This window comes from Numenius arquata, chromosome 9, assembly GCF_964106895.1.
Source record: "Numenius arquata chromosome 9, bNumArq3.hap1.1, whole genome shotgun sequence".
Classification (NCBI taxonomy): Eukaryota; Metazoa; Chordata; class Aves; order Charadriiformes; family Scolopacidae; genus Numenius; species Numenius arquata.
The window spans coordinates 41712308-41738430 of NC_133584.1; the positions used below are offsets into that span (position 1 = coordinate 41712308).

General features: G+C 36.9%; 1 protein-coding gene across 1 annotated transcript in view; it reads left to right on the plus strand.

Moving 5' to 3' along the window:
* Positions 1-26123, plus strand: part of SNTG2 (syntrophin gamma 2) — a 262116-nt gene that overhangs the window by 91792 nt on the left and 144201 nt on the right. Inside the window, exon 2 of the mRNA XM_074153336.1 lies at positions 17762-17899. Within this exon, the coding sequence (XP_074009437.1) occupies positions 17762-17899 (138 nt within the window). The remainder of the gene's footprint in view (positions 1-17761; positions 17900-26123) is intronic.

The window sequence follows — 26123 nt, forward strand, 5'->3', positions numbered from 1 at the left end:
CTGGTGATGGCATGGGTGTCACAACTGGGACAGTACTGAGTCTTCAGGTTTCATTTGCATTTCACTGCCTCTAGCTAAAGTTTTTTCAAGGATATTTTTCTGAATGAGAGGGTTATCACTGAATACATATGCTTGGAGAAAATGCACTGCTGCTAGAACTATGATAGTTGTATTGGTGTAACTGGAGTTACAACAGGGTTCACAGCGCATCTTCTACCCTGGGAAGATTCCCCTATGCAGTAAGCGTGACTTAGGCGTTTCTGAAAAAAAGTTAAAACCATTTGTTGTCCTCTTTACCTGATCTTGACAATTACGAATGTTCAGCTCTTGACAAACCCAAGTTAAATGGATGCTATGTGAAGAGGACACAAAGTGGTTGAGCTAAGGAGGTCTGTGATTTATGAATAGGCTGTGAGATGCCATTGTTTTCTTCTTCCCTTTTCTTTTCTTTTTGTTTGTGCCTTTTTGTACTGTGTAAAACACAGAACACTTTTTTTTGAAGTGTGGCCAGCAGGTCAAGTGAGGTGATTCTGCCCCTCTACTCTGCTCTCATGAGACCCCACCTGGAGTTCTGTGTCCAGCTCTGGAGCCCCCAACATAAGAAGGACATAGACCTGTTGGAGCGGTTCCAGGAGGGTCACAAAGATGATCAGAGGGCTGAAGCACCTATGCTATAAGGACAGAGTGAGAGAGCTGGAGTTCTTTCAGCCTGGACAAGGCTTTGGGGACACCTTATAGCAGCCTTGTAGTACCTAAAGGGGGCCTACAGGAAAGATGGGGAGGGACTCTTTATCAGGGAGTGTAGTGGTGGGATGAGGGGTAATGGTTTTAAATGGAAACAGAGTAGATTTAGATTAGACATTAGGAAGAAATTCTTACCCTGGAGGTATTTAAAAGATGGGTAGATGTAGTGCTTAGTGACATGGTTTAGTGATGTTTTTTGTCAGTGTTAGGTTGGTGATTGAACTCGATCTGAAAGGTCCTTTCCAACCTAGACAATTCTGTTATTCTATGATTCTACTGTAAGGGTGGTGAGACACTGGAACAGGTTGCCTGGAGAAGTTGTGGATGCCCCATCCCTGGAAGTGTTCACAGCCAGGTTGGATGGGGCTTTGAGCAGCTTGGTCTAGTGGAAGGTGTCCCTGCCAACGGCAGCGACATTGGAACAGTATGATCTGTAAGGTGCCTTCCAACCCAAACCTCTTGCTTGGTAATGAGACTGGCCTTTGCCTATCATCAGATCATACTGCCAACTTTTTTGTCTCACAATTGTATATTTTTGAATGATGGTTTCTGAAGTTTTATTTTTGAATGAGCTCATTTAAATAAAGAACTTCCCTGAAGTTCAACTCTTTACTGTTTGGGAAGAACTTACCCAAAATTTCTATTACAGCTTTTCTCAGTTGGGTTATTGGTTTGTGATCTGTCTACCTGAATGAGAGCCAGCTTTAGAGGATGATTAATCTCTGATTCCTTTGGAGATAACTATCTTTGTTCACTGAAATCTCAGGGAGGTTAGTATAATACATTCTGTTCTTAGGGATTTCAGCAAAGTACCTAGAATTTGATGTGATGAATTTGGGCTATGTTAAGTACATAGCCCAATGTACATAGCTTCTGTACAGACAGAACAGGGACCTTTGGTGCCACAAGATTCCAGTTGTGGTATACAATGTACAATCAGTAAATTCACTTAGCAGGGTGATTAGTAATCCCTTTTCCACCTTCATAACATTAAAAGATTTTTTTTTTTACGTGCTGCTTTAGAGGGAAAAAGGCACTGAAGCTGTTCACAAACCGTTTACTGTTCCAGTCCTAAGATGTTGAACATATATAATGGAAACTGAAAAATTAATTTTGTAACCGCAGTTCAATAGTCTTACTTAACTAAGAACTGCATTTTATAAGATATATACTTAGGAAAATGTTCCTGGTTCTTTTTAATAATTTCTCTTGTCACAGTTCCTACCTTAATCAAGTACTCATTTATGCTGAAAGCCCTTTTTAAAAAGAAATGTAAATACATGTCTGTCAGATGGGCAAATAGTTCAAGTAGATGCCACTGACACTTTTAGTGCCATTTTGGTGCCTCTTTAAACCTGGAAACCTGCAACTTTATCTGTCATCTCTTTTAAGCTGCTGTGTAACAGTAAATAAGCTGTTCTAAGTTTTCCCTCAAGCCAGAGTTCCCAAAACCTGACTTTGAATGGGGCAGAGAATACCCTTACTCCACAGGGCTAGTTTCCATATGTTCTGTGCTCATTATATAGAGACACCTGGTTGAAAAACAGAATGGACTTACCAGTTTTTGCTAGCATGTCAGAGCAGCTAGTCAGTCTGAGGTTCCTTCATGTTCTTTGCAGGTTTATTTCAGAATTTTACCCTAAGTTAACTTGAACAGGTTTCTATTACCTGACTCCCAAAAGTACTCTTTTATTAACTTACTTAATTGTATATTTTATATGGAAAAATCTGTGTGTTGTCTAGAGTATTCTCTTCCTGGCAATGAAGTAGGGGAATGGTCAGTAAGAATTAGGCTGCTTAGCCCAAACTAAGGCTCTACCAGAATCTTCCAGGATTTGGGTGTTGGGTCCAATCTACTCTTAATTGAGTAATATCCTATTCTCAGCTGCTGTATCCTTCATTTTACCTGAGAGTCCTAATTATTACTTAGTGTAAAAAAGACCATTCAGGCTCCTATTTTGCCGGTTGGTTTATGCTCATAGGAGTATAGATCGAGCCATTTCAGAAAGGGCCATTTATCAATCATATTCGTTATCTTCTGTGTGATGGGAGTCAATTTTATGATCCTTGGAAGAAAGCAAGAATTCTGCGCAAATTTACAGTAGGTAGATTTTCCTTCATGTTATAGTTTCACTTACAGACTGGCAGGCAATTTATGAATTTATAAGTGGCTTTTAGAAATAATATAAAATATTACAGTGATACCATATTTTGAATAGTTTTTAGTATTTTCAAAATAATTAAAAAAATTCTTTAATGTATGCATTGCTGTCATGTAAGAATATGGAAATTGAAACATAACGCTTAAAAAAAAAAAATCTACAAAATTCTGCAGGACTGATATCAAACCTAAGAATTCCTGTCCTCATATGAAGTTAGACAAAGGTCTCTGCACGAAGAGCTGAAGTGACTGACCTAATCTAGTCATAGCAGTACGGTGCTGTCAGTGGACAACATTTTCAACAGGGTAAACTGGTCTGTGCAACTCAGCATCTTGTAAGAGCTAATCTTTTTTTCACTATCTTAGGGTCCTGGTTTGAGGTAAAACAGAACCGGTTTTATGTTCAGTAATTTTACCTTTTAGCTAAGCCTCTTCTAACTAACTGAACTCTCAGAAATTAATGGCATATTCTTAAGAGTATACTCCATTCCCAGAGTAAGACGACCTGATTATGTATAATTTATGCTGAGGAATGTTATGCAGAAAGGCTTTTGCTTATACTTATTGCTATAATAACCGAGGTCAGTTAAATCTGTGATTTGCCCCATTGGGAGGGTTGGAAGCAGAAGAGTGCAGAGGGGTCACAGCTGCAGGGAGAAGCGGACAGGACAGGTGACCCAAAACTGACCAACTGGGTATTCCATCCCACCTGCATCATGATCAGTATAAAAGCTGAGGGATCAAAGGATCAGGTCTCTTTCTTGGCCAGCATCCAAGGAGGACTCTGTCTGTTTGTCTGCCTTTGATCCCAATCTGTGCATTCCTGAATCCAGTTCCCATCTGTTGCTGAGTCCAGTCTAGGACTTTCCCCAGTGCCTGCCAATGACGTGATCGTCATCCTGGGAGCTTGATACTAGTTTTGTATATATGTCATTATTTTATTTTTTTATTATTTTATTAATATTTTCATTAAAGTAGTTTAGTTTTTTGCTTAAACTCCTAAGTCTCTTTCTCTCTCTTCCTCCTCTCCTTGGAGAGAGCATCTGTAGTTTGTTTCAGTGGCCAGTCTGGCCCAAACCATGACACCTAACAAGACCTTATACAGCTTAGCTGCTTTATCTGATGTATATCCCATATATGTGTATAGTTTTGTGGAAAAAAAAAATATAGATACACATGTGTATGTGTATATGCATATGCATCTATTGGAAATGTGATACTCTTTTACTGAAACAGTAGGACTACTCATATCAACACGTTCATTGCTGTTGGTTTTTATTTTTTTGTTTCTCTTTCATAACTTTGCTTGGAACATCTCTATAGAAATATAGCCTATATCTCAGCTTTTTAAACGTTTCCTTAACTGTTTGACTGTTTGGTATAGTTTTCATTTTTATGTTCTGTTTTCACCGTTTTTTTTTTACACAATTACTAAAGATACTTTTCTGTGTGATTGTTTCTTCATTGTTTTTTAGCAAATATTTTTATTGTTGTAACCTGAAGTATTTAGAATTTAATTAGGCCATTGGTATTCAGAGATTGTCCTGAAAATAGTCAAATTTAAAATGATACAACTTAAATTTTTTTTAACGTAATTTTCATTTCTAGATTACGAAGTTGCATATGTTTATAATTAGATAATGTACTTTTTACTTCTTCAGGAACTTGAAGGAATTGGTAATAAGGTATGAAAACCAGCATAGTTTGTGGTCTTGATATCAGTTGACAAAGTGGTTCAGATGGATTTCATCTAAAAAGCTGCAGAATTCTGAAAGATGTCCTTCTGCATGATTTTTTTTTTTTACAGTTATGGTAATAATTATGCTATGAATGTTACAACTTGAAAAGCTGTCAACATTTGTGACAAAACTTAAACCGTAATGCGTACATTTTTACGATGAAAGCCTGACTTGACTGAGAATTTTCAATTGACTTCAACTTTGTTGGAGTAAAAGTAAATCCCTAGGATATTTTGGAGCTTTTGTGTTAGAATGCTGTTTCTCTTTTATAAGAGTTAAACAATAGCTTAGTTTCAGGTACAAGGAAAGGAGAGAGATTATTTAAGATTACTCCCAGGATTTTTAATGGCCCATTAACATCAGTGTGAATAATCTGAATGCAGAAAATGTGTATCCCTTTAGCGCAAAAATCAGAGGGTAACAAAGGCTAAAGTAAGCCTTTGACATTTATGAAATGAAGAAAATCTAAGCAGGAACAGGGGAGGTGCCCTGTACTGCCCCTTCTAATCAAAAAATCCTTATATGCAAACCAGAATCCTTCCGTGCAATGCCTTATGTGCAAAGGCATTGAAAAAAAAAAAAAACACAGTAAGTTTTCAGTTGTAGGAATGGTTAGGTCCAAAACCAGTAAGTCAAAATGGAAATAGATGTTTACAGAAAGGCCGTAACAGTAATATTCTCACTGTTTCACCTCTTAACAGGCATATAGAAAAGTACCTTGTTTGTCTGCTGTGCAGAATAGGGGTAATAGAAAGTATGTAAATGGGATATAAATCACACATGTAAATAGTATGGTTGGGCAGGGGTGAATAGGGTTAAATAATCGACGATCAGCTGTAACAGTGATCCCTATGGTGGCTAATCCTCCTGCGTGCTGGCATATGTTGAGAAGGAAGTAGTAGAAAGTGATGGCACAGTTTACATTAATGGTCATCCCAGTGGATCTTCTGGCAGTAGGAGCAGCAGTGGTAAACCTCAGGCAGGATCCTGTTTACCACCAGCTGTGTTTCATGGGCTTGTTGTTTACCTGTGCTTTCAATTGTTTTGGATAGTGCTTTTGATAAGTACAGTTTTTGTAAATTCTGTTTCCATTTTCAGAGCAAAGTTAATATGTCAAATTCTTTTATGGACTAGAACCTGTGGTGATCATTACTGCAAAAGATAGATGCGTTTGTCCATGGGCAGCTACTCTTTCTCTTTAAAAGTGATTTTTAAAAATTGCCTTCTTACCATTTTTTCTTCAGTATTCCTTTTCTTTCGTTACTATTTTTTCCCTTGTTACTACTCTTAATTTCTTTTCCTGTTTTTCTGTTCTTATATTAAGCCTTCTCTTCCTCTTCTGCAGCAGTGCTGCGTTATGCCCAGGACCACTCCCCGACTTTCCACATCCATTCCTCTGCTCTCCTTCTTTCCTTCACAAAGGATGCATACTTGCATAAAACTGTGAAACTGTTGATAGTGTTTAAGATCGTGTACTTTTTTCAACATGGGTCTTTCATAAACGTGCTTCAAATACACGACAGGATTTTGTGTTCATGCTGTCCCTTCACCAAAATACTTGTGCACACAAGGACATTATCTCCTTTGGCGTTTCCGCTGTGAAATGTCATTAGGTTAATCTGGCAGTAGTTCTGCTGCAGTACCGGTATGACTTCATGATGATGCTGATGTTGTCTGGAAAGGAACAGTTAAAATATTTCCCTTCTCTCCATCTAACTGTAGTTTCTTGTCTTGTTTTTGTCTCTGCTTTAGTTCTTTGTTTCCATACACTTCCATACATGGAGTTTTAAGTTCCATTTGAACTTAAAATAAATCCCCTCAGTCCCTTCCTTTTCTCCCTGCTGTTTCTCAGTAGTATGAGTTTGCCCCCCGTCCCTCATACTGTGTCTTTTCTCTGACAGCAAGGTTAACTTCAGATTTCCTAAAATCCTTGAGTTAAAAATTCTGGTGCTGCTTGGCTGCCTGACTTGGCCGGTGCTCCTCGCCCTTAAGCACTGGCTTCTAATTTCATAGGAGCTCTCTTTTCCTAACTTGCTGCTTTTACAACATGTGCTTAGTAAAGCTGATATCCCTGTCCCTCTGTTGTCTGCTTTCTTCATGTTACTTTGCTTGCAGGCCCAGCAGAGTGACTGCCCAGTCCTTTTCTGTGCCTCACTGACCTGCGAGTCCCATCAGAGCTAATTCAGCAACCTTGGTATCGGCCTGGGGTAGATGATATAGATCATCTTCACCCCCATCTTGTGGGAGTGAGAGTTTTCCGTCTGGTGTCAGCCCAATATTGTGCCAGTTCAGTGCCCTGTGGCTAACGGTAGCCAGGGGCAGATGACACTGGAGGGACGGTTATGATTAAAAAGCAAATTCTGCTGCAACTTTATCGCTCCAAAGCATAGCTTTTTTTTTTTTTTTTTGTCAAAACCCTTGAAAGGTTCAACTTTTTTGTCAAGCACCTTTCCTTCAGATGCTTTTGTACTCAGCATTACTTGTTTATTGTTTGATTGTTCCTGCCAGTTTTATTTTTGTGCTTTGGTATGTATGTCCAGATGTGTAAATGTACCTCCAAAGGCATAAGCTAAATGGCTGCAATGCCTGTGCATCGCAGTCAGTTGCCTGCGCTGGTTGTCAATCAGGTTGTACAAGATAAGAAATTTATATAATGTATATATATGACTTATGTGCAACTGCCAAAATCAGACAACACCAGTTCCAGAATACTTTTTTTTAGCACTAATCTTCTTGTTTGTCTTGATGCTAATGAGACTAGACAGTGTATGCTTTAAAAATAGGAGTTTCTTTGAGTTCTGGACAAACATTTATTCATCCCATACCATTTATTATTTTTAAAATCAGTGATGAACATATATCTCCACTTGCCACCTCTGATTACATGTTTTTATTGCTTTTGAACAGTGGTTTAGAAAACATATTCTTCATCTTAAGTAATCTTTGTTTGAAGAAGTCTAATTCAGAGAAATCACTTAACTTTCAATACTTACTTTTCCTGCAATTTTTTGTCAATGACTGGGTGTTCCAGAAAACCTTCAGTTCTTCTGAGATTTGTAGTTTCTTTTCTGATGTTTTCTTAATAAGCTTCCAGTTTCTGAAGGATAGCTGTTAAAGATCTTGAATCAGGTTATTTCTTTATTTTTTAGTTTTTGTCCTCACTAGTAAGTCTTAGTACTTTTCTTTTCCTAGTTGGGAGTTGATTTTTATTTTTCATCTCTGATATTTGCAGATATTTTTTCAGCTTCTGTATTTTGTAAACATCTATCTATTTATTTATAATGGATTGTCAATAATACTTTTTAGTTCAGACTTGATTCTAAAAGACTATGGAAGTGACTTACATTTAACAGTGGTTTAATGTAATAGTTGCTTATTTAAAGGCTTTTGTGTTGCAGAAGATTCAGCTGAGACTAGGCCATCTCTGTGTGCTTACCACTAACCGATATGATTATTTAATAAATTCAGGAAGTACTGTGGAGAAGTCCCAGCAAGCTCAGAAACTAATTGGTTGAAATCTTGTATATCCATTTTAAAAAGTCCGTTAAGTTTAGTATATACTAATTGACTATATACAAAATCCATATGTACGTATGCCTTTTGGTTTTTTTTTCTATTGATGTTATTCTTAACCTCCCTTAGGAACAGAATGTAAATGTAGGTGTTTGTCGGGAATGTATTCTTGTTACAGGATATCTTGTTTTTGAAATCTAGTTGTAAACAGACTGTTTCATCTTTTTTGGTGGCATGACATGCAATCAGTTTATAAATGAGACTCTTCTCCACCTTCTAGGAATGACTGTCTAGCGGCTGCTCTGATTTTGCTTTTGAATATAAGATTGCCATCTGAAGTCTAACTTCTTAGAAACTTAACATCATCCTGCCTGGCTCCTGTCTTACTTGACCATTCTCTGCCAATTCCACTACTTTTTGTAGAGGCTTATACATTTGATCAGTTTTGTTTTTCATCTTGTTATGTAACTTATGCTTTTCTCCTCTATAATGCCTCTAAATTTCATTTCTCTTTATTAATTTCAGTGATTAAATGGTTGTTTTCTTGTTGATAAGTTATCCTCCATACCTAGCGTTTTAGCCAGTTTGGTGTGCTTCGGGAGTGTTCTGTCCATTAAATACAGAAAGTATTAGAAAGTTACTGATTATCACAATTACCTTTGAGAATTGCAGCCAAGACTAGAAGATGGTTTAACAGAGATCAAACTTAAACATGCCATTAAGTCTTTGGATAAAGCATGAAATGGGACTGTCATTTCTTTCCAAGCTAGCAGCCAAATGCATGGCTAAAAGAATTTTCACTTCCAACCTCTGAGTCTGTCTGAGCAACTGGCCTGTAAAAACAATAACTGCAGATGTAAGTAAAAGTTGTGGGGGTTATTTTTGTATTTTATTTGTTTTTCCCTAGATTTAGTTTAATGCTTAGGAACTCTATTTTAAATCCTGTTGTATGACTGTGATTGATCTTTGCCTAAATCTTGCTATGTCCACTAGCACTAGAAACTACTTACTATAATATTGATACGGATTTCCTTGCCATTGCAGAATTCGCATTAGGGTGATGAAACCATAGGATTTAATTTTGCTACTTTAAATTTAGAAAGAAGCTATAAATACTGACACACACCTTAGTAATTAAACAGTTAGATATGGCTTTGCTTAGTTGGTTTTGGCAGAACAACACGGTTTAATAAAATAGAAAAAACCCCAGTTTTATGCAACAGCTTGGAAAAGAATGAATGTGGTGGAGCTCTATCAGCGTAAAGGAGAAGGATAGCAAGAGTGGGATGAATCAAAACCTGCTATTCTGTTACAAGAAACCATGATGCCTTTATATTAACCATAATTAGCTATTCTAGATTAAGAAAATGGGTGGGTCACTTAATTACACTCCTAGTTGTTCATTTACCTTTTGATATATCAACAGGAACGCTTATTAATCAGCTGAAGTTCTACCAGGGTAAGCTGCATGGTACCAGTAATAGAAATGAGCACACTAATCTTTTGAGAATCTTAGCTGTTTCTTAAGTCATCTACAAAGAGAATGTTCCTGTGGTCTTTTTTGTCTATTGCTAAGTGGTTTAGTCTGAAGTGTGAAATTTATGCTTTCTTGTTTAACTGGTATGAACCTGCTGTAAGCCTAGGAGCACCTTTATATTAGGCTATTTAATTCTGTGCTACTGTCCGGTTGCCTGAAAAATGAGGTGTAGTAATAAGCAAGCAATTTGCTTAAAGATATTATCTAAATCAAAATAAAACTAGGCAATTTTTGTAGTAGTTTGTGCCATGGCTGTTTCCTGGGATAGAGTCTGTGTTATAACATATTCAACTAAATGGCACTATTATTTAGCATTGAGTAGAATTTTTAAGCAGGCAATTTTTATTCAGTGTGACATTCTGAAAGTTCATTTTTCCAAACGTGCATTACAGGATTCAAATATTTGTGTCTGATGTTTTGAGAGGTGCATGAGGATGACAATAATCAATCATATCTAATTAGCTCATGACACACTGTGCTTGCAGTAATTAAACAAGACATTACTGCTTACTTTCTAATGATTAAGATCACACAGATTGAGAGCCAGCTGTTAATCGCTTTTCTTGCAAGGCTAATGTCGTTAACAGAAAATCCAGTGATCTGCCCCTAAGGCTATTTTAAAAGAGCTTTTGGTGGACAGGCTGTGACGTAAGCAACAAAATAGATTTTTAAATTTTGCATTTTGAGAGCATCTTTTCAAACTTCCGTTAACCTTGAGTTAATATTCTTTCCTGTAGATTGCTATATGCCACTTAAATATTTAGGAAAAACTCTGTTCTGAATTGCTAGAAAGTGATATTGTCACACTGCAGTTAAAATCTTCTAAAAGCTTGTGATGCTAATATAGCTTTTACAAATGTATGTAGTGAAATGTTAATCCATAATATTGTCGCTAATAAATGCAGACATATAAAAAGTAAGAACAATTTTTAGGAAAACAGTAATTTCCAAGGTGCATATTCCAGATATAATCTGTGCTTTTGTGAAAAACGCAGTCAAATGTTTTAAATATCTGTTCTTGACCATCTTTATTTCTGATGCTGAGTCTTACCATGTATTTCACTAAATACTTAAAATATTTTATAATTCAGTATCTTTAGTCTTAATTGACTTGTCCTGGAATCACTGATGTCCATCACACGTATTCCACGGGCTTCGTTGTGAATGGAAGTCACCTCTTCAAAATGGGTTATCAGAAGTTCATGATCTGCCTGACTAATTAAGAACACTGATTGTGGAGACTAAGAATGGGGTTACAGCTCTAATAACAATGCACAATGTAATGTCAATCTTTAAATGCTCAAGACAATTTAAAAATAGTAAGATAAGGATAAGTGATTTTACTAGATGTTTACTCATTGAGGTTACAAAGCAGCTGGGTTTTTTTTGCTTAATTCTTTGAGTCTGGCTTCAGTGTTCACTTGTTTTAAACAGGAGCTGAAAGAAGATGTGTATGTTCCAAGTACATCTTAAAAGTTAGGCAGCTATTAAGTCTAGCTGTATATTGTTCTAGATTAAAGGGGGTTTTTTTGGTGATTTTGCAATATTGAAAATAATCTACTGTTAAAAATTAACATTGGCAGTTGCTTTCCAACTGGAATGAAATTCAGACTTAACTTGGTTTTTGCTTTAATTTGAAATATTTCCCTTCAAACTACTTTAAAATATTGCCCTTCAAACACAGATGAAAGCTGAAGGGCTGGACTGCTGGGGCAGCCACAAGTTTCATCAGCTGCAGCAGTGAAGCGAGATGTTGGTGTTGGAGTCCCCGCTGCGGTGGTTCTCCTTGTTGGGAAGTGAGGCAGAGGCAGCTGGTGGTGGGCTACGTGTCTGCATGCGTGTGGAGGGCGTGAAGTGGGGGTTGTGGCCCTTGCCATGGCTGGAGGTGTGTCCATCATAGTCCTGGCCCTTTGGCTCTGAGATGGGGTAAGCAGGACTGCTGGGTCTAATGGATGTAGTACATTGCCACATCCTTCCCTACGTGGAAACCGATGGTCATGATACCGGTGATGGTGGGCAGTAGTACTTTAGAGAGCAGAAAGGTGTCTGATCCAAATAACTTCTATAGCATCTTCTAACACTTACCTGTAGTAAATGTAGTGACTACCAGCGGTGATAATGATTTTTTTTTTTCCTAATCTTTTTTTAGTTAGATTAGATTTAGTTTGTTCTGCATTCATCTGTCAAAGCAAACAAAAAAATGTAAATTTTTAATTAACATTATTATCAGTGTTGTTATTATTTTGAGACAAGGAAATAAATGTACCTGTTATTTGTTACACTGTTGCTATTGCCTCAGTCTAGCTTGGTGGGTGGACAACTGCTTGGATGCTTAGGCTGAGGGTGGTGGTTTATGTTCTTGCTCAAGGTGCCTTAAGCCTGGGTTTACCTTCTGGTCATGCAAGACAAAGGTATAGTTCTTCTTAGGGCACAGTCCTCCTTCAGATTAAGTGCTATAAAAATTATGATTATTAACAAATTTGATTGTAAATGTCACTCATTCATTGTTAAGGTCCCTAAATGGTAAACTTCTTCAGGTCTTGAAGTTTGGCAGTTGCAAGTTGTTTGGTGCAGGTGTCCTTCTACAGACAGTCGTGCTTTCTCCTGGATGCAGAGATTGAGTCATACGCAAGAAGTCATGTAATTCTGAGTATTAGCATCAGAGACAAATAGATATGAAAGCAATGGTTTTGTCTGGGATTTTGCCCTATGAGAGGATTAGTGCCTGTACCATTTGGACAGATGTTTGTTTAGTTTTCTCTCAGAATCCCTTAGCGATGGATGTCCACAATCTGTCCCAGCAATCTGTTCAAGGACTTAAGTTTCCTTATAGCTGGAATATGTTAAAAGGAGGAGATTTTGGAATTATTTTCTGATCTGATTGTTCCATTTGTCTTTGCAATAGATTTTGAAGTACTTAAAACTGTCATTATGTCCTCTTGTCTTGTGTCTTTAAACGACCTGAATTTATGCTGAATTACTTATCGGTCCCATTTTCCAGATTTCTGATGATTTTTTTTTTTTTTTGTATTTCATGTGACCCTTTTCAGTTTATTACCTCTTCTATGTAGTGTAGTCATGAATCAATACTGACATAATACTGTATAAAAGGAAACAATATACTGGGATGTATTAAATGCAACACTGGTGATGGATTGTTACTTCATGGACATGAAATTATTCCTCCCTCACATTCATCAGTGTTTAAGGAAACTTCTGTACTACCCAGCTGAAGAACCGCATTTACTTTTGGGCATTGTCTTGTGAGAGCGAGAAAAAGCAAATCAGTAGGAAAGAGTCTGGAGGAGAGCAGTCGAAATATCTGCTTGCCTTCATCGCAACAAGAAGATATTGATGCCAATGTTTTGTTTTCAGTCTCACTGCTACCTACCTGTTTTCTTTCCTTTAGAAATGGTGAAGAAAAGCTTTTCTTCTTCCATACAAGTGACTGTTCTTCCTATTGTAGCACCTTACTTTTTTTTTCCCTTTACAATTCATCCCATTTTAAAAATCTTTTTTTTTTTTTTATGTTAGTCAAGGCTATTTTTAATTTGAATTCTGTCCTCTGAGAAAACGCCTTTGTCTTGGTGTAGAAAATACATCAAACCAGTTGTGAGAAAGAGTGAGTAAATTTGAGCCTGCTTTAACTTACTGGTCGGAGCACTGACTATGCAGGACGTCCTGAAGTTCTCTTTCTGCCTAATCTGAAGTGATGTAGGATAAAAATCAGTGAATCCAATTCTCATGTGTCTTCAGCCAAGTGTTCCAACCATTACTATACCACGGATACAGAATTTCAATAGAGTTGTTTTCATGAAAAAAAACTGAAATCTGATTAGAGAATTTTATCACTAGACCTCTGCGGTGTGAATAGTGCTGATAAAATATTTCTCTGGAAATATAATGTGGAATTTCAGTTGGAAAAGAAGTTCAAATATAGTGCTTAAAGAATTTTATTTACAAATGAAGAAAGGTCATTTATAAATGCATTTTAGCATTTAAAAATTGAACTGCCATGCCATTGAAGCTATGGATATATATGTTAAGGATGAAGACCAGCAAATGGTTATTTCTGCTGGAAGACCAGTGTAACTCAATGCAGAGGATTTTTTAGATAAAGTAGGCGAAGCTCCAAATGTATTTTCATAAGTGTCTTAAGACACTAATACTCCATTTAGGTGGCAACAGTTGTGATCACAATTGCTAAAATACTCCTAGGCAGAGGAAACGAGAGAGGTCTGGAGTTATCGAGAGCATCACAGTTCAAGTCAAAGTAGTAGCACTGCAGTGGATGTACTCTGACATCTGCTCTGAATGCTTACGAATATCTTGTATGAATTTAATATGAATCTCATCTGAATTTTCTAATCATCTAAGTAAGAGTCTTGAACATTTTCTGCTTGTCTTTAAACAGTTACTAGCATGAAAAGCCTGACAAATACTGCTCTACTGCATTTAAGAAACAAATGGACATAAATAGCTTCTATAGAAAACCTAGTACACCTCAACACCGCTTTTAAGCTCTACCTTTTTTTTTTTTTTGCAAGCTTTTTCAAAATAAAACTTACAGCAGTGAAGACAAGTATTTTACGTCAGTAAGACCGAAGTTTGGCTTAGAGAAACAGAATTTGCAGCTGTGAGCTTTGGGCTGCAGATACAGTGTATTGAAAGAGTTATGGTATTTTGAGTAGGGTCTCAAAACGTTATGCTGAACAGGGAGCGCTTTAAAGCAAGTACACTGGCTAGGGACCTGCCTTAAATTGTCAACATTAAAACTGATAAAAGGATTCATCTGCAATTGTAGCTCCCTCTAGAGAGTGATGTTTTCTTCTGTGTGGTATTGACAGTTTTTGAGCTTGTTTGGGAAAGTAGGTTTCAGTGGTTTGTTGTTTTTTTTTCCTTTCAAAAACAGAGCAGTGACTAAGCTTTCTTAAAAGTCACAGCTACTGTGATCTGATCCCTTTTTCTTCTCGTCCTGCCACATATGTGGACGTGCACATGCACACACCATTTGCCCCTCTTCCTGAGGCCAGTGTTTGGAAAAATGTCAGAGATGTGAAAATCAAGATTTGATTTCCTCATCTGCCCAAGTGAATTTAAATTTATATTCCCCTACCTCTCATTGTAAGCACTTAAATCCTGTTGAGATGCAACTGTCTGTGCGCTTCCCCTTTTTTTTTTTTTTTTTAATTACAAGATACATGTGTATTTGGTATGTGATCTCTATCATTACTACATCATTTTGAGAAGTTATTTCTACTTTTCAGTCCTTGCTTTCTGATACCAGTTATTAGAATGGTTAATGTATAGACAGTTCTTAAATGAGAAATCAAGATGAACATAGTATAGTTAACATGCTGGATATACATCTAAGTTCCCAATAAAAGATCTTTGTTTGAAGAAGCACTTTGTCTGGAGTGGGATTTGTCTGCTAGAGTTATGTATGCCATCTCTTTGACACAAAGAGAGAACAAGAGAATGTGCTGAGCTCTGATTCAAAATCATTTATAGGAGTCTAAAAAAATCCAACTTGAAAGGCTGAGAGAAATCTAGATTAATCTTACTGATTCTGAAAGCAAATAAGGTATTGCTGCATGTCATCTTGGATCACATCAGGAGTTAGATAGAGTGTGAGGTAGGTATTGGTTTTTAATAGGAATAGATGAGCTTCAGTGAGACTTTCAGTTTAAGCAGTGTGATGGAAAATGCTATGCTATTTAATCGGTCACTCTACATATTTCATTCGTTACTTGATCGTCTGTTACAAATGGAAGTTCAGGGTTTTTTCATTGTGTTATTCCTAAACGTATGTAACGATTACCAGCCAGAGAAATGTTCTGGGTTTTAGGCTGTATAAAATGCTCTCTAGAGCTCTGTTCAGTTGATGTTTCTGTCAAGCATAGTCTGGTACATCACCAAAAGTGACAGCGGTTGCCAGCGCAGGTGGGATAGCGATGCTGCTGTTCGGAGGTTGTGCAAAATGGGGGGATGGTGGTTTTTCAAGGCAGCTCTACTCTTTGAAAATACTTGCTGTTATGCAGCATGGCTTTTAAGCAGATGGTGTTGGCATGGTTTTCATACATTGTCATTCACAAAACTGTACTGATAAAACATCTACACATGCCAGAAATTTAAAAAATTTCAAAACCTTGGGAAAATGAAGAAATGTTGGTTTCCAAACAAGTGAGAAAATCTGATTAAGGCCCCTACTGAGCTTTGTTTCCTTTAGACATTCCCAGAAAACACTAAGGACAAGATTTATCTGCCTGGAATTAGGTGTGTGTGCCTGAGTTGTTACTTATATTTATTAAGTCAAAGTAGAGAGCTATGATACAATTTGTTCCCTTCTAGATGGGTGTCTAGAAGACATCAAGTAAATTGTGCTTCAGAGGTGTCTGTTGTTCATTACTGGCCTGACAGAATCTAAACAGCTGTCCTAGGTGTGGATTTCTACACTGTAAATCTTTGGTGAGATCCATGTCAAGCTGAAGATACCTACATGCCAATGTCTGCTGGCATGGCCAGTGTCTGCATCCCATTATAATCATGGAAATCTGGTGTCGCCTCCAGCTGGAGAAAGAACTGGATGTCCTAAAAAAGTCTGTGTCAGCCTTACATGTGTGGAGGTCTTAGATACCCCAAAGCGTCTTAAGTGTCAGCAGTGGCCTACATGGGGACAACTGCTTTGGCGCCAGGGACAGCAGAACCTCATGAGCAATTCAGCTGATGACAACTTCTGTCTCTATACTTAAGGCTAAATTGAATTGCTCTCTAGGCTGCATTTTCCATTTCTACTGTAAGGGAGGCTTTGACACTCAGTTGCTGCTTAGAACTACACTACCTTTAGATTTAAGTGCCTTAAACTTGATAACTGCCTTTAAAGACCAAAAAGTTTTACTGAGAATCACCACAGACCTTTCTCCCTAATTTTATCGAAATGAAAATATAATTATGAAGATAATGTTTCGTGTTTGATTTTATTTTAAAATCCCTTGAGCATTCGTTCGGTGCACACAGTGTGTTTCTTCTTTAATTCCATTACCTGTTCTTTATACCGTGTACTATTTAACAAAACATAGATGAACAACTAGACTTTAAATGGTCTTTTAAAAACAAACACTGCACCTAAGCCTTAAGTTATGCCTGATTATTCTTCACTTGCATAAAGGAAAATGCAGTGTTGTGATGATATGTTTATATACATTATAAATTAATAAACAAATGTTACTTTTAAATATGATTATCAGTTTCAGAACAGGTGCTTTGCTTTCTCTTTTGCGCAATGACTGTAAGGCACTGAAATTGCATTAGTCTGCTTATTTTAACCAATACCTATAAGCAGTCCTAATTCCACAGTTTTTGTTTAAGGAAATATTTGAATATTAGTGGGAAATTTGTGCATAGGTAAACAAACCAAAAATAAAAGTGGAATTTCTTTTCTACTGCCCATGGAGAAAACATTGTTTATACCAAAATACTTGACTATCCAATGGAGTTTACTAGTTATTAGTCCAGTGATGATGTAATTTCAGAAATCAACAAATAGAAACTAACACCTGTGTTTATTTGTTTTACAATGGGAAAACGTAGTTTTCTACCATGATACAATTTTCTATCTTAAAGGCAACGTTTACAACGGGCACAGGTGTTTTTCTGACAGTCAGGAGCGATATTGCATTTCTCCACTTCATGCTGAAACTAGAAAACGTGTTCACATACATTTATATGTACCTATCTGCTTCTAGTGCAGTTTCATAATAAGTTGAGCAATTAAAAATAAATGGGACATCATTCAATGGCAACACTCCTTTCTGCAACAGTACAATAGTTTGGTTTCTTTATATATATATTATTTTTTTTTACATATTAACGTCTACTTCAGAGACCATTTAGCCCATGTTTTACATACAAAAGAGGCTTTTTAATCAATTTGAAGCCTGAAAAGCGGATCAGTTATCCACTATGCTCATTTATATGCATTTTACATATTGAATGGGATGGAGTTGTTATTTATTGTTATGAAATGTTCATATTCTTAAATTTTGTTTCTGTGCCTTGCTTTCACAGACTAAAACTAGTATTGCATTGTTGTATGATGAAGTATCCGAAAATGCTTATGACATCCGACTGAAGCTTACAAAAGAGGTATTAACAATTCAAAAACAAGATGTCGTCTGTGTTAGTGGAAGTGATCACAGTGCAAATGTAAGTGCTTCTATATCTCTGTGCTTTCGACTGTGCACTTTAATGTCTTCTACAGAGATCAGTTTATGGTATTGGAGTGCAAGAGATTTTATTGGGTAATAGAAATACATGTAATTATCAGTTGTTGGGGGTTTTGTGCATATTTACATTCTTGTATATAAAAACTTTTTGTTTGGCCTGTCCTATAGGTCCTTTATTCTGACATATATAACCTTAACAGGAGAGAAAATATATATAAATACTGAGAATACAGCATTCTCCCACCATTGTTAGGCCATTAAATGAAGGGAAAAAAAAATACTTCCCATTGAAAGCATTTTAAGAGGAAACTAATGCACCAGAGTTTTCTTCATTTGTATATCAAGTATTGACAGGATGTCTGTTCAAGGACATAGAGCTGGCTGAGAGAACACTTGACAGACACTTATTTCACTTTAATTCTCTTCAGGCACAGATGGAGCTTAATCAATGCCAGCACGTATGTGATGCTTTTGTTATCCAAAATTCAGTTATGCTGCTTTTCAAAACGTGATGCCCTAAACTATAGAGGAATCTTCTGTATTGCTGTTTAGTAATGTCACTAGAAAAACAGGTGGCATTTTGTATAATCAGTATAGCAGTGATATCTAGGTTATGGACATCCCCAAATGGTGTATTTAATTTTCTTATATAAACAGTGTTCCTCTTAAAAATAAGTGTAGGTATCCCAAGTTTTGCTGAGTAAAATAAATTTCATGAACTGTGCTGGTATTTGCTAGACCGAACAATTCATGGCAGCCTCCTCAGAGAGAGCCAAGGGGGAGCCTTTCTGTCTGCTTGCTGTATTGCACATCTCTTGTAAACATAAAATTTGGCACTAGGGGACATCAAGTGAGTTTGTAATACTCTGCTGAGAACTAGGAGCCAAAGACTATGTAGTGAGTATCTGTATATACATAGAACCATAAGATGGTTAGAGATGGAAGGGACCTTAAACATCATCAAGTTCCACCCCCCCTGCCATGGGCAGGGACACCTCCCACTAGAGCAGGTTGCTCAAAGCCCCATCCAGCCTGGCCTTGAACACTTCCAGGGATGGGGCATCCATAACTTCCCTGGGCAACCTGTTCCAGTGCCTCACCACCCTCACAGGAAAGAATTTCTTCCTGATATGTGATCTAAATATACCTATATGAGCGTGTGCCAGAGAGAGAGCCTGCCTATATAACACAAAAACACATTTCACTTCTGCCATAGAAAATATTTACATAGATTGTTCAATATCACACAAAAAATAATTTGAAATAGCTTTTAGGAGTTAGGAACATTATGTACTGGTTTCAAAACTTGTCTGTGGAACTCAGTGCAACATGACTTGCTTGTATGTTCAAAAACGTTGCATCAGTTGGCAATTAGCGGGAGGCCACTCGGTGAAGTGAAAGGCATGGCCCATTCTGGGTCATTTGCTGAAATAAATATAATCCTCGGACAAAAATCATCAGCTTGCATATACTTCCTACTTCACTGAGAAACGTGAAAAGCTGCAGGTTTTAACTGCAGATATTAAGACTGAGAAAGTTGGGTCCGTTTAGCCTGGAGACAAGAAGACTGAGAGGGGATCTCATCAGTACTTATAAGTATCTAAAGAGTGGGTGCCAAGAGGATGGGGCCGGACTCTTTTTAGTGATGCTCAGTGACAGGACAAGGGGCAATGGGCATAAACTAGAACACAGAAAATTCCATCTCAAGACAAGGAAAAACTTCTTTACTTTGAGGGTGAAAGAGGAGTCACTTGGGTGACTCCTGGGACTACGTTAGAACGGAGACAGTTTTTCCAGGATATAAAAGTACTGTCAATGTGTGACAGTGAGAGAATTTCAAATATAATTCAGTTCTTACTTTAGGTTTGAGTTGCAAAGTACTGTGTGCCTCTAACTGTAAAAATACATTCAGAAGAGATTTTTTCCCTCCTTACTCTGTTGATAGACAGCATGGGCAGTCCTGCCAAGCTGACCTTTAAGGAGATAACATTAACAACGTTTTCCAGGATTTTCCTTAAGTTTTCGTGCTGAAGGCTCTGAAAGCTACATTTTAAGGCTCTGATCTGTTGTTTTTCCACGTCCCTTGCAAGATCTCCCCAGGATGTCCCTTTCTGAAAGTGTTATCTTCAGTCCTTGTGGCCTTCTGTTGTCAAACTCTAATGAGAAAAATGGACTAAGCTGTGGTGAAAATACAGCAATGCTTGTTTTTTCTATATTATATTTTGAACCAAATAGAAACTTTTGGAACACTATCATTTGATATAAAGGCCAATTGAGTGTAACATGAAGATGAACACTGTATTTTTTTACATTATATAAATTGCTAGTGTATAGGAGCTCAAAAACAGAATTAGAAATCAGGCTGAAATAGCTGGTAGTTCTCTAGGACTGGTTTTGGTAATTCTGAAGTTCTACATTTACAGCTACACAAGATGAATTCCAAAGAGATAAATGCTTTACTTTTCAAGTGATTCAGGGAAATAATTTTCATCCCTGTGCTGTATGATTCAAAATACTAATAGAAAGTTGTAACCTGAAAGTCAATTCTATAGCAGTCATAAACAATCACATTGTCTTACTGATTTATTCTCCTTCCTTCTATACTTTCTTTCCCAGGTATTCATAGTTAATCTGTATTTTACACATGGCCATTTATCAGACTTGTTCCTTTGCAACAAAAATAGAAATACCTCATTTGCCTTTTTTCTGTAGTTACCTCAAACATGTAGGAGAGGGAAAAAAAACCCTTTGTTTTTAGAGTAACTTTTCTTCTTAGGTAGGATATGTGAATGGAAAAATACTGAAAAAAAAAAAAAGTTCTGTGTCTACCTGTGGTAATACTTTGTTCTCCAGCCAGTTCTGTGGGACAGCATTTGTAGGATGCATTTTCATCTGGCCTCCCCTTCCTTGATCCTGAGGAGCGCTGAGGACAGGATTTGCAGCCGTGTGTAATTAGCTCTGCTAGTCCCGTCTGGCTCTGAGTGCTATAGGGAGGACTGGCAAGGACATCAGTGATCACTAGTGCTGCTGGTGTGAGCTGAACTTTCAGCAATAGAGATTATTCCCAAGGATAAAAGGCTCTCGCTATAAAATACCTTTAACCACCATCATCTAGATCTATTCTTGTTTCACATTTTGCTGTCTGCGATTCATTTAAGTGCTACTTTTAAGCACTGAGGAAGCTTCACCTTTGATGAGAAATTGTAGAGCTGGCTTTCTGTAACTTAACAGCAGTTCTCAGCCCATTTCACTAGTTCTTGCTATCTTGGGCTTGGGTGTAGAGTAATGAGAGAGAAGAGCATGGTTTGTGACATTCAAGATGTGTGTAAAAGAAATAATATAAAGGCAACTGTTTCTTTTCCTTAGCATTCAAATTTTTCATAGTAGACTATGATGGCTTTTACATATTTGTAAAAATCCTTTTGGACGTGGAACCATTGTGGGAAATAGTATTTTCCAGTGTTTTATTATATACTATTGCATTTATAAAAATAATTTTTATATAATTATATGTAATATTTATATGTTTTGTATTTATGTGATTAAATGTGCGATCTTTCCACCAAGATGTCTTTCAGAACTTCAGACTTGGCAAATCCAAGCGTTCTAAGCAAGTCTTCATGACTTAGTATTATGTTTGGGGTGTTTAGATTCATAGGAAAAAGGAGAATATATGGGAGCATCAGAATCAGTGTACACTCATAGAAGCCAAGAACAAAGGTATTGACAGAAATGGTGTCATGAAAAAAAAGACATTTTTTCACTACCTTCTAAGTACTTTGAACAGAAGATATCTTTTTTTTTTTTCCCCCCAGATGTACAGTTTAACAATACTCACAGAAAGGAATTAATTGTATGACAGAGATCTAGACAGGAAGAGATCTATTTTCAGTCAAAGAGAAATAGGGAGGCATTCATTTTTAAACTTTATGCTTCATTAAGGTATGATTTTGCTTTAACTTTTTGTCATTCCACATGCTAAAATTAATTTTTTACATACAATGCCTCAGCCTTAATATTCCTTGTTTTTTTCCATGTATATTGCTATTATCCTTCTGTTGTCAGCCCACAGTTTTATGCCTCTCCTCTTTTCATAATCAGTTTTTTTCTTTGTATTATATTTCTCTATCTTTTTTCCCCCTGCTAATTCCACTTGCAAAGTAAGAAAAAGAAAAGAAATGCATCTGGCTTTTTATCAAAATCAGTCCTTCTCACAGAGCTGAATTGTCTCTGACCTGGTCAGTAGTCAAGCAAACAGGTTCTAATGTTGACATCTTGATTGGAAGAGGACTCCTCAGAGGTTTATGTGAATCTAATAGAATTAGAATAACAAAGCCTTCTGCATCTTGGGTACCCAATTGTCCAGCTTCACAATACGTGTCTTAGTTGGATTTTATAAGAGTGAAGCAAGGTAGGCGAATAGGGAAGAAAAATAGCAAGATTAGTTGTTTTGTTGATTCAAAAAATAGAAACAGTATCTGAAAATACTGTTTAAATCCCTGATGAGACTGCTATGACTTTTTCTTTATAACTCAGATGCTAATAAGGACAAAGAAGAATGATGTTTTAGCAAACCTTTAGGGAATGGATCTGCATTAAAGTTTGTGTTGGTTTTTTTTTTTTTTTTTTTTTTTTAACCCAAGGAAATCACTGTCTAGGTAACTACTAATATTACTGTTTGCCTGGTGTCTGTTCTACCATCGCTGGTGTGGTAATTTAGTCCAAAATTATTTTTAAAACCTGATAATATTTTGTCTTTTTGGAAACATCAAGTTAGGTGATTAAGAAAGACTCTTCCTCTTGAAACTGAGATCATTTGTATGGAGAAAATATATTATTTAACCATTTGTTATTTGTTTTCCATGCTCTAGAAAGCTGACCTAGATATTTAGAAGATAGCTATCAAGTAATTCCTTAGGATCTTTATTATAAAAGATCATAAGCTTGTGTTGCTGTCACTTTGAGAACAGTTAGAAGTCTGTATCACAAAATAAATAATAAATGAGTATTCATCAGCATAACAGAAAAAACCTTAATATAAAAGATAAAGAGTAAGTAGCTCAAGTAAGAAGGCTAATAAATGTAACAGAACAAAAGAATTGAGAGGACTCTATGGATATCATTGAAAAATAATCTCTCCCTGAAATGTGGAAAGAGTCCAGCTGAGGATAAGCGTTCATACAAAGAAGATAGAAGAAAGGCAACACAACATTGGTAAACCAGGCATATGTACAAATATACATGTCCTTTATTGAAATTTCAATTAATCTATTCCATCTGGAGCCATGACAGACTGTCAGAACTGGTAAATTGCAACTGGATATATTGTGAGAGCTTGAGTAATAGTTTAAAATCTTAAGCAGTTAAGGGCAAAATGTCTGACTACGATGGAAGCACAAGCCTTTCTGGTTACAGTATGTGGAATATTGATAGATGCAACCTCTACTGTTCATCTTTGTCTTCACATCAGCCAACATGCGAAATATTGTGCAAAGTGAATACAAATGAAATTACTCAAAGAACAGCTGTGTTCTGGCAGGATTTAGCTATAATTGATTGTTATAGGATGCCTTTTTAATTGAAAGTGTTCTGCTTATTTTTAATGGGAAAAGAAAGAAGTACAATCATATCTTGACGCTGGGTGCTACTTATGTTTTTAGTAACTCTGGAAATCCATATTTATAGATGATCTGCATAGACTTAATCCGTATTGTCAGTTTGAGAACAGTCTAAGTCCTGGGTCCTCTCATATCATTTGCCAAAGAAAGCTCCTGTCCCAAATTAAGCATCTTAGAACTCAGTGGAGGGGTTCCTGAGGATTCTTGTGAAGTCATACTGAGACTGAATATGTTTCACTCAGACACATTTAATATGATTATTGCACCCTAGAAAATAAAATACCTTGGGTTTGTCACCGTCATCTTTACTGGAATAGATCATGTAAGAATTTAGATTGAAAGGTACCTCATGAGGCCGTCTAATTCAACCCACTGCTTAAAGTCTGAATAGCTCCCAAGTTTGGACAAGTTGCTGAGGGCTTTGTCAATTCATGTTTAGAATATCTCCAAGGATGGAGATGCTGCCAGCTCTCTTGGCACCCTCTTCTAATGCTTAATCTCTATCACCCTGAGATTATTTCCTGTTGTTATGCTCGATTGGAATTTCCTTTGCTTCAAGTTGTGACTGTTGCCTCTCATCCTTCTTATTTTTTGTGCATCTGTGAGAACAATTTTGTTCTGTTTTTGGTATAATACTGCTTTAGTTAAGCAGGTTTTGAAAATAAATTGAGTGACTTAATTTTATTCTAAAAAGAAAACCAAACCAACCCACAATCAAAAAACCCAGTCCCGCCACCTCCTCCTCCCCCCCAAAAAAATCCAAAACCAACCCCCCCTTTAATCTACAGTAATAGAAATAATTATTAATAAGATAAACTGATAAAAATATGTATAATTCCGTATTTAGTAAGGATTCTCTGCAGCTGTTGCAGATTTTTGCTAGTATGTGAAAAGATCTGCTTTGTCTTTATACAAAACTTGACTGTGACTGGCATGCCTCAGTTAGTTTTTATAGCTGCATTCTTCTTGGCTTTTGGGAAGAGGTGAGAACCTGTGCAATGCAAGAAGTTAAGTTTCAAAACTCTTTCCCATTCAAAATATTCTTTTGTTTTCTGTCCACTCATTCCTTATTACAGTTGTCTCCTTTTCATGGAAGTGGAGAATGAGGCATCACCTGATGCCGTGAAGGAGTAATTCCTGTCTTTCCCTCTCTCTCTTGAGGTTTCTTGACTTATATTTCCATTATCTCCATAATTTGCTACACTTTCTAAGTTACACTGTCTTTTTAACTAATGCAGCTATTTCTAAGAATATAAAACAGTCTATTAAAAATTACACAGACTTTTGGGACTAAAGTTTACACTGGCACCTTTTGAACAAAAAGCTTTTCCTGAAAACAAGACAAGTTATAACCAACAATATAGCAAGTCCTACTTGTAATAAAGTTCTTTGATTGACACCCCGTCCCCAATATAGTTTTATGAAAAAGCTGTTACATTATTTTTCAGTGCATTCTTTGATTGTCTCCCTGGTTAATTATGAGATGCTGGTGGTTATAGTTCCAGAGAGGCAGTCTTAATGACTTGTTAATGCACAAACGTGGCGCATTCAGTTTGACCGAAGTGGCTGTGTGACATTTACATTTTCCTCATGCTCCACTCATTTCTTAAGACTTGTGTGTACTCAATTTTTAATAAAGGCTGTGGGACATACATGAGTAGTATAACAGTAGTGAGGAAGTGGTCAAAACTCATTGCTTTCTGGCTTGTAGTTAAGTATTCTTTGCCCCTGGACTGCCATGTACTGGAAGAAGGAATCTCTGTGTCCCGTCCTAGATGATGGCACTGCAGCTCATCTGATGTCCTGTATGATGTCATATGGTATCTTTGTATCAATGTAAGGCTATGTGGTTCTAGCCTTATCATGTAGATGCCTATATTGTTAGACTCGGTGATTAATAACTCAGCACCATCTCTCATTAGAGTGCTGTGCACACTATCTTTCCTCAGTCTGGTGTTTCTTTTGGATTCCATCTGGAAATAAGTTTGGCAAGAGCATCCCCTACCATAGTTTAAAATCCACATTTCTACAAAGACACTCATCCAGTAGGTGGACTGCAGCCACTGGGTAGGTGAGTTTGCTGCTGGTCGGTGAGAAGTGAGAGTAGTGTAAGCAGAAGTGGAAATCTGTGTACATGGCAGAACGTTAAATACATGTAGAACAATTTGATGAGGAAGCTCTACAGCTGGAGAGGTGGAGGTGTGAGCTGAGAAAAACTTCATCGTGGGAACTCCCCATCTTGAGGAGAGAACTTCCTGAAGGATTTCACATATCCTTGTTCACCACATCTGTTTTTGTTGGTTTTGGATATGTAACAGCCAGCAGGATGTCTGCATATTATGGTATGTTTTACTTGGTCTCACATTCTTACAGAATCTGTTTCTTCAATCTTTTTTTATCTTATAACTTTCTTGCGGTAGCTTCAAGAGTTGCTGAAGAAAAGGAAGATAAGATATGGCTGGTATGTTAAGTAACTATCTTCTTACTCCTTCTGGTATCAGACTGTTTCTTCCCTTGCATTCATGTAGGACAGGTTGCAGGCTTCTCTTTTAACTTTTCATGTTGCACTTTCTTGTTTTGCTTCTT